Below are 14,467 nucleotides of genomic sequence, written 5' to 3'. Positions count from 1 at the left end.
GTTCCCATGGAGGAATAAAATTACCAACTTTTAAAATGTTTGCTCTTTTCCCTTGCTCAAGAGAGGAGGTTAATTTGATGGTGTAGCAGTAAAGGTACCTGAGGTTATCTGCCCTCTGGTGGACTCTATGGGTGGTGTCAATGACCTGAAATGATTTCTCTAGGTGTGTAGATTAAAACAAAAAACATTGGTAGTGCTTTTAATAAATCTGAAATTTAAAAAAAGATAACGTCCACAGGTAGATCTGCCCAAAATTGATGGGTTTCACGAAAAAGGCAATTTTAAAGCACTGCCTAAATCAAGCCAAAACAATAGGGCTGTTTGCTCCCTAAAATGTACTTTTCCATGATCACCAATCACTTATGAGCACTGAAATGGTTGCATTTAATTTGCACAAAAAAACCCCAACAAATTGCATAGCTATTCGTCCAACAAAATTGAATGTATATTTGTTTTATGCAAATTCACCACCTGTTGTGAGAATGGACCAAAAATGTAATGTTCTTGAGGCTATTTTCTCTTTTTGTTAATAGTATTTGGGCAGTAGTAAAAATTGTTCTTTATGAATGAATCTTGAGTGCATGCAGGGAAAAAACTGCATTATTACTAGTAGATGGAGCTGAGTATCATAGGGGCGGAAAAACAGCTTGGTAACGAGACACAATCTAATTCCAGAGAACACTGGAGGGAATTGGCAGATGTACCTTTCCCTGTAGTAGTGGTTACATTTCCTGATTCCCTCCAACATTCTCTAAAATTGCTACGTTGTATCTCTTACTAAGAATTTCCTATGATCTTTGGCTCCATCTAGTGGCTGACACTGTCCTTCGTTCTGGAGTGTGGCTACTTTTCTCACAATCTCACATTTCCTTTACTAATTTGTATCGAGATTGTAGTCCATCACAGGAGTGAGCTTGGAGCGGTGACTACAACACACACAAGGACCATGGGCAACAAAAGTAGTCACCCTCCAGAAGGTAGGACAGTGTCGGCACCAATTCAGAGATGATTTGAGAACCTACAGCTGAGTGATACACAGATAAGATACAGTTTTGTTAATAGTTAAGGTACTTGAATGCATTTTAAGGTTTATCCCCTGAGACTTGTCACTTTAAAGTAGTGGTGCACCAAAATGAAAATTTCGTAACCGAAATTTTAAAATGTCAGGCCGAAACCAAAATCTTATTTGAACTTTTTGTTTTTCAAATATTTTATTTTTATAGAACTTTTTTAAATCTTTAATTTTACTTTTTAGGGGCTTCGGGAAAATATTTGGTCTAAACCCCCCTTTTTTTTTTCTTTTTTTTTTTTTTTTTTAATGGAAAGTTTGAGGACAGAGTCCTCTTCATGCTTCCCCTGTTATAAATGAGCAGGAATCCTCTATACTGAGTGTTCCTGTTAATTTATAACATGAGGACAGAGTGTGTTTACTATAACTACAACTATGAATGTACCCGCCCTCCATCCTGACACGCTGTCGCAGGAGGCTGAGCAAGCGGTGCGGGAGGAGAGCTGAGCCTCCTGTGACAGCGCGGCCTGTCTCCGCCCACACAACTCTCTGCCGATCTGTCACAGGAGGCTGAGCAGTGCTGGCAGGAGAGGCACTGGCCACTCGCAGCGCTCTCCTCCCACAGCGCTCGGCCGCCTGGCAGTTTCTCTGCTCCCCGCTGGGACGCTAGGAGAGAAAGAACGGATGCACTGCTGTATCTGCCAGAATTTGGCACTTTCAGCATTATGCCGAAAGTGCCATTTTAGGCCGATATGTTTCGGCGGCCGATATATCGGTGCATCCCTACTTTAAAGTCAAAAGATTTTTAAGCTATTCCAAATGTTGATTTAAATAACTTGCAATGGATGCTGCTCTTCCTTCGAGTGCTGATATCCTCCTGTTTTTAGGGTGGCTCCTTTCCGTTGCAGGGTCCTATGCAGCCATCCTTAACCACTTTCCTTATTGACAAAACAGCAGGATAACTTACACCGGACTAATGTACGTACAGTCTCGCTGGATGGATAGTTTTCGGAATTATTTTGTTTTTTAGACTTCCCATTGTGGGTCTAATTTATTTTTGTGATGGTTGATCTAATTTAGCAAAGTGAGTCAGTTTTTGTTGCCCAACAGATGTTTCTTTTTAATACAAAGGAACAATCTGATGAAGGGAGCGGTAGTTTTGTCTCAGACCTCTGTTCCCTCAGAACCTGTTCAAGGATTGTCAGATGTCTGTACAGTAGCAGGTGGACACCTCCTATCAAAAGGAATTTAAAATGTTTTGTTCAAAAATGTATCATTTATGGAATGCACTACACTTCATTTGCCACTAGATGGCAGTTCAGACATGCACACCACTCTCTGCAGATGACAGTTGGACATTTTTAATTGTCTTAAAACATAATGGCAACAGATGCCTTACTATTCTGTATTGCTGTCACTGTTCAAGTAACCCCTGAGTACGATGCCGCAGTCCACATATCCCTTGCCAATGTTTGTGCCATCCAGCAAGTGGCAGCTTTGTTTGTCATTGACTTGCTTACTTTACTGCATAAGTGTCTCATCTGATTTTGAATTGATTTACCCAGTGCCCCTCATCTGTGTATCCTTTGGTACTTGCCTATAGAGTAAGTTCTAATGTCTTATTCCATGTCAGACCACTTGGTTATGTTGTGCATAGTTTAAAGCTTAAAGGACCACTGGTATATTGCTACATACATACATACATACATACATACATACATACATACATATTGCAGTGTGTATATGTATGATTGTATAGATTTGCAATTATAATAATGTGTGTGTGTGTGTCTTGAAAAACCCGCTCGTCTCTGACGAGACAACGGTGGAGCCTGATGAGCAGCTGGCCGGCCGTTGTAATTACACGGCCGGCCGGGAACTTTACATTCAAGCGATCGGGCGTCTCCAGAGGCGCTCGATCGCTTGTATTAGCAGCTGTCACTGCCATTGCCGGTCCCAAGATCCGCTGTGCCCGATGCGGCCGGGATGGCTCTGTGACAGGAGATCAAAGGGAGATCAGTATACGGTCACTAATCTTTCAGTCCCCGAATGCAGGAAGTGATGCATATTACATCACTTCCTGCATTCAGTGTCACTCTCCAGCTACAGAAGCTGATGATATTCCTCCAAAAGAAAGCTCTTTCCCCCAAAAAATTAACATAATTTGCAAGGCTATAGTCCGGTCATGCTGACTGGTGAAATTTTTGACTGACTGGTGAAACACCCTAAAGTGTGTGTCTTTACCCTTCTACTAAGAATATATGTTAAGACATACACCACAACAGTCAAAAGTTTGACTACTGTTTTGGACTACTCTCTGGCAATCATCGGTTTCCTTTTGAAGGTCACTAAACACATTTCTATGTTTCAATCTTTACCTAGCAATAACTCGTATGACAGAAAGGTAACTTTTCTGTTTTTAAGGTTTCTGTAAAATGTTAAAAAAAAATTTCTAGTGTAATTCTGATCGCCTTCTTCTAGGTCAAGGAGTTCAATGGCCGTCACTTTGTTATGGAGACCGCAATCACTGGAGACTTTGCACTAGTAAAGGCTTGGAAGGCAGATCGTGCTGGTAATATTGTGTTCAGGTAAGGTTCGTCAAAGCTTATCTCTGGGGAAAGGATTGAGTACATGTATTACCTGTTCCATGGTTTGTTACACCATTACTGACCTATCATGTGAATAGGTCCCCCTCCAAATGATCTAGCTGCATTTCCTTTGCAGGGGGGCCTAACACCTGTGCGTGCTGTATGTATTGCACAGTGACTCTTCACCCTTAACCTTCTGTTGCACTTTGGTGCCATTGGACGAATCTGTTCATTGCATGGCTATATGGTGCTGACAAAGGAGAAGGGAATCGCCCCGTCACCAACAACAACTGTATCTACTTTCCCCCGGAATGTACTTTCCGGGAGGCATTACATTGGGGCCACTTCAATTATCTGGACACGGCTGCAAGGACTGGGAGCTTTATTGATGCTATTGGATGTTTCATCAGTTTACTCTTCAATGCTCTGAGTTGTTTTTTTCAAGAAGATTTTTATTTTGTTATACAATACACTGCAAGATACGAGTACAAGAGGTGCATACATTTATGCGTGCTGACATGACTAATGTACGGAAGCCCCAGTTTCAACGACAGTCTTCGTATTTCCCAGGGGGCACTATACAGTGATTGTGTGTTTAACGGTTGCCTATAAACAATTAAGAAATAATAAACTAGAACAATCAATGAACATCGCATGTGGTGAATTTCAGGTGAAAGTGTTGGCGAATGTAAGGGGCCGTGTACTACCCGTACACCGCCAACGCCATGCCTTGGGGAAAGGAAAGGATCAGGAAGTGAGAGAAAAGGGAGGGAAGGGGGGGGGCTTATAGGGTTCAGCGTTACTCCGTAGGGGGGTAAGGGAGATGTGGGAGGGATTCAATTCTGCTTAGAGGGCAGTAACTTAGCATCAAACGATTTAGCCTGTAGATGCTATATCCAGGGGTCCCAGATCAATTCAAAAACGAGGGACTTTATCGTTCAGCCGTGCCGTGATTTGTTCATTGGCAAAGAACCAGTGAAGTCGGCATTCCAGTTCCGCAAAAGAACTGTGGCGGATTGCCATGACCTCGCCACTATCTGTTTAGCTGCTGTTAAACCATGAAGCAGGAACTTGTGTTGTTTAGGTGCCATTTCCTCAGGGGGCAGGTTAAGTAGAGCGATTCCTGGGTCAGGCGTCGGTGTGAGAGCCATGATCGTGGACATAAAGGCAAAGACCTTGGTCCAGAAGGATTGCACAGTGAGGCAGTGCCACCAAGTATGGATGTAGGAGCCCACTACCCGCATCCTTGGAAGCATTGACCAGAAGACCTATAGCGATGAAAAACCTCCTTGCTTTTTTTTAATTTTTTGGCCTTTGGGGCATCAAAGTGCATTTTAACTTTGATGCCTGTTTTAACTCTGCATGAAGTGGAGATCAAAACCCTTTAACACCCTTTCTGTTGCCCTTTCTGTACAGATCCATGTTGTGACTGCCAGTTGCTCACTGTAGATAATGTAGTTACCAGGGAAACGCGGCCTGGCTTAGCCTCTTGACGGATGCCGCTGGCACAAGTTGCTCCTCTCGGGTTCCATGCACACTCCCTCCATTGATTTGTTAATTTCTGTTATGACGTCTGAGTTGTCAGTGGCCTGCTGCAAAGACAAGTCTGCATTTATCAAGCGGCTTCAGCAGTAAATGTTTGGGTTTTTATTTTAGGAGTTGTTCAGTTTACGGCTCTTGTAGACGGGTGCTGTGGCTGCTGCAGTGTGCCTGGTGTGCCAAAGAGTATATACTGGGACTGCAGACTGGGGTATCACTAGCACTAAGTGGCCATTTTTATAAAATGGTGGTATCAGTCATACATGGTATCCTTAAACTTCCCCTGTATGAGACCATTGTGAGGGGAAGGGGGCCCTACATGCAGCTACTTGCTAAGTAAAACACTTGATCACTGTGTATTGATTGTCTGCTCTATAGAAATGAGCAGGGTGCAGGTCTACGTGACCGTGGGGGGCATCCCAGCTCCCATGTGAACCACACAACCTGGAAAAATGATCTGTCCACCAATGAGTGGTATGGTTTGGCCTGAATGCAGTCATACTAATGATCGGGGAAAAGTCTGTCTGGTTTTTAAAATTGTAAATGAATGGCAAATTAATATCTAGTTGGCAACACTGAGGTGCAAATTTGTCCGAGGATCCTGCCAAAACAAGGAAAGTGAGGCTCTGAAGTGAGGCTATGTTCACACCAAGTCTGGAGTGGATCTGCAAATGCAGTGCAGTGCATTTTTGCCATGTTCCAGTGCATTTTTAGCTTTGCAATGGGCTTTCAGGTAAGTTTCCGGACCAAAAAAAAGACTAGCAATATTTGTTTTGTCTGGACTATAATGGACTGCGCTGGTGAACAGAACCCAGAAATACCATGCATTTTTTTTTCTGGGATTGAATTGTTCTGGTCCGGACACGGTGTGAACAAGCCCCCCGTTTGCTGAATTTTGAAAATAACATGTGCAATAATCCTAGAATATTGATATCTAGAATCATTTGTGCAGTGAAGTACTTTTGATAGTTAAATTTGTGTAGAATTCCAAATAGTCAATGTCCTACAATTTTATTTTTTTATTTTTTTTAAAATCTTTATTTGCTTTCATGTATTTGTTTTTCCTCCCTCCTACGGATTTCCGTCAGATGATCATTTTCCACATTATTGACTTGCCATGCCTTGTTGTCCACCTCTATTTGGAGGCAGCCATCTTGGGTAGAGGCAGGACTTTGCTTCCTTATGTTAGAGCCTCCAGCAAAAAGAACTTTCTCCTCAACAAATGCATGAAGCCAGCTTCTGATGTGGACACTGCTGGTTTTAGCATTGGGTGTGGGTGGCGGCGTGTTTTTGTGCAAGGACAGTTGGATATCTCTGTGCAGATCGGGTAGATATTTGCCCAACTAAAGCTGCCCACACACCTTAAAATTTATTTTGTATTCTTTCAATGAAATTTATGTTTAAAAGAAGGATGAGTGACAAATATGTTTTAAAATGAATATGTTTAAAAACGAATGAGCGCGGGGTAAAAGGGATTTATTTTGAAACAGGATTTATTTTGAAATAATTTGTTTTGAAACAATTCGTTACATGCACTGTTATGGTCTTTGGACCTTTCAATTGTAGCCATTCTAATTGTTTTGTTTGGGAAGTGTATAGTGCGTTTGGATGTGCGTAGTGCGTTTTTGGTGTTTTTTATTTTTTGTTTTTAGAGGATGGTTTGTATCAAGATCTTCATTAAGTCCAGTTGGTACTAAGGTGTTTAGTTTGTATATCCAAAATGTCTCTCTATTGCATAAGAGTCGAAACCGCTCGGAAGGTGTTAGGTGAGTGGGTATGTGTTCTATAGCAAACACATGTAGGGCATGGATATTTTTATGGTGTTTGGCTGTGAAATGTCGTGGTACGCTGTGTTCTGTATCTCCTTTCTCTATAAAGCGTCTGTGTTCTCCAATGCGTTTGCGTAAAGGACGTGTGGTATATGTCGGACGAACCACACGTCCTTTACGCAAGAGCTCAGCCTCTTGACAACTTTCGGTGCATCCCTCATTACAGTAATTAAAGTGCATTAGTTATCAGTTGAGTAGGGAAGGTTTAGTGCTTTAGAGAGAACCTGTTGGCAGCCCATTGATTTTACAAAAAATCAAACAAAAAAAAGAAACCCTTCCTATAAGAGTATGCATTTATCTTATATAATGCTGCTGGGTGCTGCCATCTTGGATGTGATGTAGCCCCAGCAAACTCTGAGATGTTATTTAAAGTGACTCTATAGCAGGGTAGGCAGACATCAGCTGCATTGAAACTACAAATCCTATCATCTGCCTGTGGATTCATGCCTGTGGCTGTCTGAGCCTTGCAATGCCTAATGGAATTTGTAGCTGCTCCACAGCTGGAGGGCCACAGTTTTCCTACCCCTGCTGTAAAGTATTCCCCTTTGCTCCTCCCCATGCAGCTGCATAAAAGGGAGGAGCTGGGCTACCACAGAGTAATTGGACTCTCCTAGAAGAGTAGAGGGCTATGATGTTGCAGGAGGAAGTGGGCTGTGCTAGGGAAATGACTCCTCCTGGGGTAGTCTGATCTACTAGGAAGTTCAGGGGCACACTGCACTGAATAAATATATTTTTTTGAAGGAAATAAAACTGCTGGAAAAAAACAAAAATAAAATTCTTGATTTTATTTTACTTGCAATTTTCTCAGGTTGGTGACTGGGCCTCTTATGTCAGCACACCTTGTTTTACCTTCAGATGGTATTAAATGGAGATTTTTGTTTGGCTTGTTTGCGAACTTCTGATTTAATTTTTCCAAATGTCAGTTTCTTGTTTTGTGTTGAGCTTATCCTGTCATCCCTTTTTTTCTATTTCACAGGAAAACTGCCAGAAACTTCAACCAGCCGATGTGTAAAGCAGCCCAAGTCACAGTGGTGGAGGTAGGTGCTGCTTTTCATTTGCATTACCTGCCTGTGGGTTCAGTGATGCTTGGATTATTAGCTTGGCATGGCTTTGTTCTGCTCACTGTTTGACAGTTGGATTCCTTCAGAGAGCTTTATCTGACGGGAAAGTTTTGTTTGAATACATTGCGTAATCTCTTATAAATCTGAGCTTGGTGGTCTCGGAGAAGGATTACTTATTTTCAGTTCTCTGAAAACGCTTTGTTTTGTGAGATGCCCAACGGTCAAATGAGAAATATATATATATATATATAATCATCTCGCACACACATGCACTGAGTGGCCAGATTATTATGACCACCTGACGTTTGTAGGCTAATTGGCTATAATTTCGCGCAGAAGTTGCTAGAGGGCTTGTGTGTGTGTGTGTGTGTGTGTGTGTGTGTGTGTGTGTGTGTGTGTGTGTGTGTGTGTGTGTGTGTATATATAGATATCTATATGAGTTTCCCCTTTTGTGCCGTTTTAAGCCCAGACTGGCAGTTTGTCCACTTGGGTAGATGCTAGAAGGGCTTGTGTGCCTGGTAACATGTTTCTGCATAAGCTCTTGTGGGCTACTCAAGTCTCCTGTCCTGCTTTTAAGAAAAATATTTTAAACTAATAAAGCCTTTGATCCTACTTGTCCTTTTTTACTGATTCCAAAAAGGTGTCAGCTCAGCAGTATTGTCTTATGATAGGCATGTTTTTTATATACAAGTATGACCAGGGTTCTCCTCCCTTCTCCTCCTTCCCCCTGTTGTCTCGAGCTGCATCTCTTTGGGTCATATCGGGGAAGGTGACAGGCAGAGCGTCATGGGTGCTCTGCTATACAATGTTTGTATTGTGTCTGCCACCCCCTTTCTGCCCAGGGCATCCAAGGTTACGAAGGACCATACACCTCTCCCCACCTAGCTCTTAGCAACCTGGGAAGCTCTGGCCCGGCCCATCCATCTTCCAGTGACTGTTTGCAAGGAGCTGGGCAGGTTGACGGCCAGAGCGTCCCAGGTTGCTAAGAGCCTGGCGGGGACCTACAGGGGGTCGCTTCACTCTTGTCTGGCACTGTCTCCTCTACCCACCTCCTGCTGCTCTGATTGTGTGCACCACACCTCCTTTTGGTCTGTCAGTCCATGGTTTACCTGTACTTGGAGAATGTCCTTTCCTCACACCTGAAAGTGGTCATAATTCTAGGACAGTGACAATCTGTGTAGGCTGTTGCACAGTGATATACTTTTGGGGTTTCTACTATATTGGCAGTGTTAATCTCCGATGAGGGTTGGAATCATGGCTTTGCTACGTCGTACATGCTATGCATACATGCATGCTATGGCAGACCCACTTCTATGTATAGCTGCTCATGACAGAATCACCTGCCTGTTTGTCTTTCTTCCGTGATGCCGGTCTATAGTTACTGTTTGTACAGAGCAGTCTACAGACTTCTATGAATTGCTCCCAATCGTGGGCATTGAGGGAAGAAAACCTCAGCACCATCCTAGTTGTGTAGCTGACAATGACAGATGTTGATCTTCAACATCTCTGTATATTATTCAAACGTAAATCTGGCAAATGTTTGGTTGGCACATAACCACCATGTTGGTACCATAATTTCTTCCTTAATGGAAAATGCCTAGGTAGTGTTTATCCTAAAACCCAATTATGATGTAATCACAGGGTCATTAATGCCTGCTGGTCTCGGCCTTTGACGTTGTAATTGTAATAATACAGTGATAGCACTTTATCTACTAAACATTGCAGCATTGTAGCCACTGTTGCCTAGAAACCATTCTGGAGTCTGCATCCGTACCATCCATTATCTATGTGTAATGAACCTTATGTTTTTTTATTGTACTGCCTGACAAAATGTATGGTGTCAAACAGGGCCTTCCTGTTGTGAAGATGGACAATTTCAGAGCTGATTTTTATTAGTAACCTTCATTTAATGAAATGTTCTATATGTTTGGAGTAACTCTAAGAACTCGTACAATGTACTGGTGCAGCTGCTGCTCATGTTAAATTTCCGAGACCGACACCAAGGTTTAGTTTTGAGTGGGAGAGGCTGTCGGGTATTGGGGAACATAAGAACAATTGGCTGCAGCATCCAATCTGATTGTGAGCCAAGTCATTTTGGCCTTATACACTGTATGGTCAGTTTGTGGACACCTCTTTAAAGTGAGTTTGCCATGTCATACACACATTTCAGACTTGTGTGGTTCTAACCTTTTGTGTAACACTTGGGATCAAGTCCTTTCTTTGCTCCAGCTTAACTGTGCCCTGTGCATAAAGGTATGGTTTGGTGTGAACGAACCCTGAAGGCTCTCGGGGATGAATTGGAACACCAATTATTAGCCAGGGTTTCTTTCTGCTGAATGCACACAAATTCCCACAAGCTCAAAAATCTTGTGTAGAGCCTACTGAGAAGAGTGAAAGGGGATGCCAATGCCATATTAATGCCTATAATTTTGAAATGGAATGTCCAACAAGCTTATTTTGGTGTGATCGATGTTTACATATTTTTATTTTTTTGCTGTAAAAAAAAAAAGAAGCTAAACTGTGCTCACTAGTGTCCTCCCAAAAATATTTAACCATATACATAGTTTGTTTGGCCATGGGCTGAATAGAACACTTGGTGGGATTTTGGAACATTCAAATTCCTCAGTTGCCCCTAGAAAATACAGGTCTTACAAGGCACCAAAAAACTGGTATTCCAGTACATTTGCACATTTCATCAGTTTGGTCTTAAAGTTGATGCACTAAATTTTCTGCAGCATATCCTTTTTTTAAATGTATCAGGCCTATTACCATCCATTAAGTAAGTGTTTTTTTTTTTTTTTTTGGTGTGTGTGCTTTTGTTTTATAGTTTAAGGATGTTCTGTAGGGGACTGTTAAGCTCCATCCCATTTTAGCATATGGCCTACGGTAGATTAGGTTACAGAAAGTGGTTGTCTGGAAGACAGCTGAGCTGGTCACATTGGTCCTCAATCGCAGATTAACCTGTTATGCTTCTACAGTATCTGGCAAAGAATACTGAGGCACTCGAGTTGGGCAGTGTACTTTTAGATTTTAAACTCTCTACATTTTCTGTCTGCTTACTTCCCAACAGACCTTCCTTCAATGATCTAGATCCCCTTAAATTCCTATCCTTCCCCTTTTTAATATATTCGACTCTCTTGATTCAATATGCCATAGGAGATTTCAGTGGAAATAAGGCTAAAGAAATGGTCTAAAACTACTTTTGTGACAGAAATGGTTAATTCTGAAAATAGGAGAGGGAGAATGGTGCCCTGGAGGGTTGAAAGAAATGCTTTAAGACCTGAAGTAGGCCATAAATTCTGAGCCCCCTTTGAGCTGCTAAAGTAATTTATTTTCTTTCTTCAGTTTTGAGTGCTTCTGATGGTTTAGGGAATGATTCAACAAAATGTGCAATTTGAAAGAGCAGAGGAACGTTTCTTTTAAGTCTTGTAAAATATTTAATAGAAAGGAAATCTTAAACCGGGTGTAAACCCTAACAATTTATCTTCTAGATATCTATCTATTTGCTCCCTTTTTGGTCTGCTGAAACGCATTTAGTGCTTTACTTATCTGTTAAGTGGGGGGGAAAAAAATGAATGTGTTTTATCAAAGTTTAGAACAGTCCTGTATCTTCTACACTTCCTGTGTTCTTCAAGAACCTAATTAGCCCTCCAAATTTATATCTTGGCACTGCAGATCAATTAGCCTTTTGGCACTGCAGATCAATTAGCCTTTTATGTTGTAGGCAGTAGGATAGGGGGTGGGTCTGAGCAGAAAATACCTGGGAGGGGTAACAACTTGGTTCACAAAAATGCTGTGTGTTGTCAGCAACAGGACTTTGCATATGAGTGCATTTCTGGCACATACCCTGGCATTTTCTGTACTTGAAGTGCCTTTTAAAGGAGTGAAACATGGAGAAATGTGCATGTATTGCATTTGTTCAGCCTTCTTGCTATACTGCACCAGTCCAACCCTATTTGGCTTTGTATGTAATTTGGTGGCTCTGAAACACAACTTGCCTGTGATGCTAGAGCACCTTCCTTCTCTCACAAAGACTGGCAAATTTAAATGTGATTGGTGATGCAGAAAGCAGACAAGATGACAATTTGCCAGGCACAAGCATCTGAAAGTACTGTCCTTTTTTACTAATTCTGTGTAGGGAAGTCTGAGCAATTTGGTAAAGTAAATTCAGTTTTTTGACTTGGATAGGCCCATTGACACATCTAGGGTATGGCAAGTAGGGCACAGGCCTTGGGTTCCACTCAAGGGGGGTACCCCACATCTATTGGATAGTGAAGGTGTTTGTCTCTAAACTGTGCCCTATTCTGACCATGTCAGCGTTGACCCCACAGTGACAGATAGTGCAGCTGGAGCAGAGGAAGTTGCACTACTTCCTTTGTCTTACTCTGACAGATGACATTTTAAGTACTTGCCGATCCTTTTTTTTTTTGGGTCACGTGACAGGTTTTTCTAAAACAATACAGACCTCTTAGGACAGTGGTGGAGTGCCGGGGCCCAGTCGCAGTTGTGAGCCTGGTAGTTCTGCCACTGACTACCAAGCTCTAGAGGAACTACGAATCTCAGCAATACATTATACAGGAATGCAGAATGGCACCAGCTGTAGAAGACTACAAATCACTGCAATACATTATACAGCAATGCAGAGTAATGCAATCGGCTATAGAGTACTACAGATCCAGTAATACAATATACAGCAATGCAGAATAAAGCACTGAACAGAAACTGAAGGCAATATTTCTAAAGTAGCTGCGGAGTTCCAACTGCACCATACCTGTAGATCACTCTTGCTGCTGGCCTGATGTCTCAGGAAGGCCTGCTCTAGAACTGGCACCTCTACTAGGACTTGGCAGCCAGTCAATTGCAGCCTCTACCTCCTGAATAGGAATTTGGTTTTAATAGGCGACAACTAATATGACCTTGTGAAACAGATCTGTATTCCGTACGTATGGCAGCTGCTATTGCACCCACTGCTTTGAAAATGCTTGATTGTCATTTTGATGAAGTAGCTTCAGTACTTTGCTAATCTGATGCACATAAATCAGGCCTTCTGACTTTATGGATCTGCTAGCTTGTTTGGGTCTGTAATTGACAATTGAAACACTTGCGTGCATTGTGGTGCACTGCAACAGGAAAAAATGTAAATTTTAAAAAAAAATTCCTTTTAATCTATTCCTGTGTGTTGGTAGCGTATTAAAATTGAGTCGGCTGCCTTAACGTAATGCATTAGCACAATATTAATCTAGCCTTACAGTGTCCGCTATTTGTACCAAGACAGGTTCCCTTCAAACATAAGGCTGTTGGATGACTGCAGGGTGGGGATACAGCAATCGGTTTTGGCAGTTCAGCTGTGTGCATATGACATGTATTAATGTATCCGTCAGCTTGTATGGGATAACCACCATTAAGTTTTCTTCTGTTGCATTTGTCTTGCTTAACCTACTGAGCCCCCATATTCTTAGAGAATTCAGGACCTATTTGCAACCATGACTGCCACAGATATTAAATCTTGCTTGCTAGCCAGGAAACCTTTTTTGGTTTAGCTTATTACCTAGGAAGGCTTTCGGCTTGAACAGCCACAGGTTATATAAACTTCAAAATCCAGGACCTTCCATGGTAACCAGCGAAGTAGAAGATCCGTCTCAATCACATAATTCCACTACAGCAGCTAGCGATATACTGTTGAGGGGGGAAGTCTTTTAGTTTTAGTCTTTTAACTACCGACAATGCAGTGCTTCTCTGTGTGCTTCATATACATTTTTAGCTATGTGTTGGATGGAGGACCTGTACTTTTTCCTCATGTCCCTGATGGCAGTTACAATTGTGAGCAAAATATAAAGCCTTGAGGTTTTACACCTTGGCCTCTAAAGTATGCCACTGTAGGTGATGGACGATACAAACAATGTTATGAAGATTGTAAATGCATTCCCAACATATGTTTTGTATCAAAACTTGCACTCAGAAAATGACCTTGTATTGGCTTCTTTTTCCCTTCGACAGGTTGAGGAAATTGTCGAAACCGGAACCTTTGCACCAGAAGATATCCACATTCCCAGTATTTATGTTGATAGGATTATTAAAGGCGAGGGCTATCAAAAGAGAATAGAGGTACATCATTGGCTTGTCTGTCTGCTGATGTAACATGAATGTTTTGGTTTTATTCAGGCATGTGACCTAGTAGATTATGCAATTATGATTGAGTATTTTTGTAAATCTCAAGAGTTGGATGTTCATGGCCTGAATAATCTTTACTACAGCATCCATTTAACAGTGGACTTTTTTTCTGGTAAATGTCAGTCTAGGCCTATGTAACCGAAACCTGTTAAGTAGACACTTCTGTCTTTGCTCACGTGTAAATGGGTGTTGCAGTACAGGCAGATCACCTGGCTAATTGACTACAGATACACTATATGGTCATGTTTGTGGACATCTGACCACCTACGT

General features: G+C 41.9%; 1 protein-coding gene across 1 annotated transcript in view; it reads left to right on the top strand.

Moving 5' to 3' along the window:
- OXCT1 (3-oxoacid CoA-transferase 1) overlaps window positions 1–14,467 on the top strand; it is a 106,223-nt gene that overhangs the window by 19,566 nt on the left and 72,190 nt on the right. The window contains exons 6-8 of the mRNA XM_018568456.1: window positions 3,491–3,597; window positions 7,942–8,002; window positions 14,024–14,131. Of these exons, the coding sequence (XP_018423958.1) occupies window positions 3,491–3,597; window positions 7,942–8,002; window positions 14,024–14,131 (276 nt within the window). The remainder of the gene's footprint in view (window positions 1–3,490; window positions 3,598–7,941; window positions 8,003–14,023; window positions 14,132–14,467) is intronic.

Source organism: Nanorana parkeri, unplaced genomic scaffold, assembly GCF_000935625.1.
Source record: "Nanorana parkeri isolate BGI_ZX_2015 unplaced genomic scaffold, ASM93562v1 scaffold1191, whole genome shotgun sequence".
Taxonomy (NCBI): domain Eukaryota; kingdom Metazoa; phylum Chordata; class Amphibia; order Anura; family Dicroglossidae; genus Nanorana; species Nanorana parkeri.
The sequence above is the reverse complement of the archived record's forward strand: the minus strand, read 5'-3'. Positions and strand labels throughout refer to the sequence as shown.